This window comes from Eimeria mitis, genomic scaffold (genome assembly GCF_000499745.2).
Source record: "Eimeria mitis Houghton genomic scaffold, Emh_scaff2493, whole genome shotgun sequence".
NCBI classification, from domain to species: Eukaryota; Apicomplexa; class Conoidasida; order Eucoccidiorida; family Eimeriidae; genus Eimeria; species Eimeria mitis.
Window position 1 is genome coordinate 3,644 of NW_013570832.1, and position 2,051 is coordinate 5,694.

General features: G+C 61.0%; 1 protein-coding gene across 1 annotated transcript in view; it reads left to right on the plus strand.

Moving 5' to 3' along the window:
• Nucleotides 1-2,051, plus strand: part of EMH_0054630 (DNA-repair endonuclease subunit, putative) — a gene marked incomplete at both ends in the record, with an annotated part of 8,015 nt that overhangs the window by 3,356 nt on the left and 2,608 nt on the right. Inside the window, 5 exon segments of the mRNA XM_013497138.1 lie at nt 1-15; nt 123-325; nt 329-588; nt 798-1,119; nt 1,249-2,012. Coding sequence (XP_013352592.1) covers nt 1-15; nt 123-325; nt 329-588; nt 798-1,119; nt 1,249-2,012 — 1,564 coding nt within the window.

Sequence of the window (2,051 nt, forward strand, 5' to 3'; positions counted from 1 at the left end):
CAGCAGCAGCAGCAGGTGCAGCAGCAGAAGGAACGCAGCAGCAATATGAGAGACGAGCTGTGCTGCACTTAGAGCCCCCTGCTGCACTCCAGTGGCTGCAGCAGTTTGTATGGAACTGCCAGGTTGATGACGACGTGTATCAGGCGCTGCTGCGAGAGCAGCACCGGCCTGCTGCTGCTGCTGCTGCTGCTGCTCCTGCTGCTGCTGCTGCTGCTGCTCCTGCTGCTGCTGCTGTTACTGCTGCATCGGAAGCTCCTCAGCAGCAGCAGCAAAACGGGGAGACAGCAGCAGATTACGATCCAGACGATCCGTCCTCAAGCTGCATCTNCAGCAGCAGCAGCAAAACGGGGAGACAGCAGCAGATTACGATCCAGACGATCCGTCCTCAAGCTGCATCTGCATCGGCAGCAGCAGCAGCAACGACAGCGACAGCAGCAGCAACAGCAACAGCAGCGGCGGCTACAGCAGCCAGGACAGCGACAGCAGCAGCAGCAGCATCAGCATCCGCAGCAGCAACAGCAGCTGCAACAAAGAAGCAGCTAGCAGCACAGATCAGGGGGGGCCTGAGGGGGGGCCCCTGGGGGCAGAGTCTGCCCCTGAAGAAGCAAACGCAGCATCGCCAGCAGCAGCAGCAGCTGTTGCTGCTGCTGCTGCTGCTGCTCCTGCTCCCCGCAAGCTGCGTCGCCTACGACGACCTGTTTATCGTATTTTAATTATTTGTGGAGACAGCAGCGTTTGCTGCAGCGTCCGCTTGGCGCTGCTGCTGGGGACCCGGCAGCTGCTGCTGCGGTGTCTAGGCAGCTACGTCCGCGGCCTTGCTGCTGGGGGTTGGCCTGCTGCTGCTGCTGGTGCTGCTGCTGGTGCTGCTGCTGTCTATGGAGCAGCAGCAGATGCAGCAGATAAGCGCAGCAGCAGCGGGTTAAGCAGCAGCAGAAGAGCAGAGCAGCAGCTGCTGCAGCAGGCCCTGAGAATCGAAGAGATGATGGGTGGGTCCCCCACTGGGCTGCAAGCTGCAGCAGCAACAGCTGCTGCTGCTGCTGCTGTTGCTGCTGCTGACCCAGAGGGGCCCAGTGACCGACAGCTATGGAGAGCTCTGCGGTGGAGAACTAAAGGGCTGAGGTAAGTTGCTGCTGTTGCTGCTTCATCTGCTGCTGCTGCTGCTGCTGCTGCTGTTGCGTTTGTAGACTTGCAGACACAGTCACCCCACTGCTGCTGCTCGTGCTGCTGCTGCTGCTGCTGCTGCTTCAGGGTGCGGCCTCTACCCCGCGTGGTGAGCGCTTCGGATGGCAACGCTGCTGTCGCTGTCGTGCTGCAGCAGCACCAGCCGCATGCAGTTGTGCTGCTGCCGCCGCTGCTGCCTTGTGTGCGTCTGCTGGAGGGGTATTGTGCTTCTGTTTATCAGCAGCAGCAGATCAACCAGCTTCTTGCTGCTGCTGCTGCTGCTCCTCCTGCTGCTGCTGCTCCTGCTGCTGCCGCTGCCCCACCGGATGCTGCAGACGGCCAAACCGCAGCAACAACTGCAGCAGGCCCCAGCGTAGTTGAATCAGCAGCTGCAGCACAAGCAGCACAAACAGAAGCAGCAGGAGCAGCAGGAGCAGCAGCAGCAGCAACAGCAGCAGCAGCGAAGAAGCGTTGCGCTCGCGTGCTGAAGTTGCTGCAGCAGCAGCGGCTCGTGGGCCCGCTGCTTCGTGTGTATCTTCTTGCTGCTGCTGACAGTTTGCTGCTGCAGCAGTACGTGCACTCTGTGCAGGAGGAAGCAGCAGCATGGAAGCAGATAGAGTTTTCATCGCAGCACTTGCTGCTGGTTACTGATGACCTGCTGCTGCTCGCCCCCCACAGGCTGATGCGGGAGCAGCTGCTGCAGCAGCTGCAGCCGTGGGGCCCAGAGCGGCTGCGTGCTGCGCTGCAGGTTGCAGCGCAGCAGCACAGCAGCAGCAGCAGCAGCAGCAGCAAGACAGCAGCAGAAGTACAAGCAGCGAAAGCTTCTTTGTTGCTGCAGCTGCGTGCTGTGGGTATCGATCCATCTGAAGCATTGAACAGCTGGCGGGGTG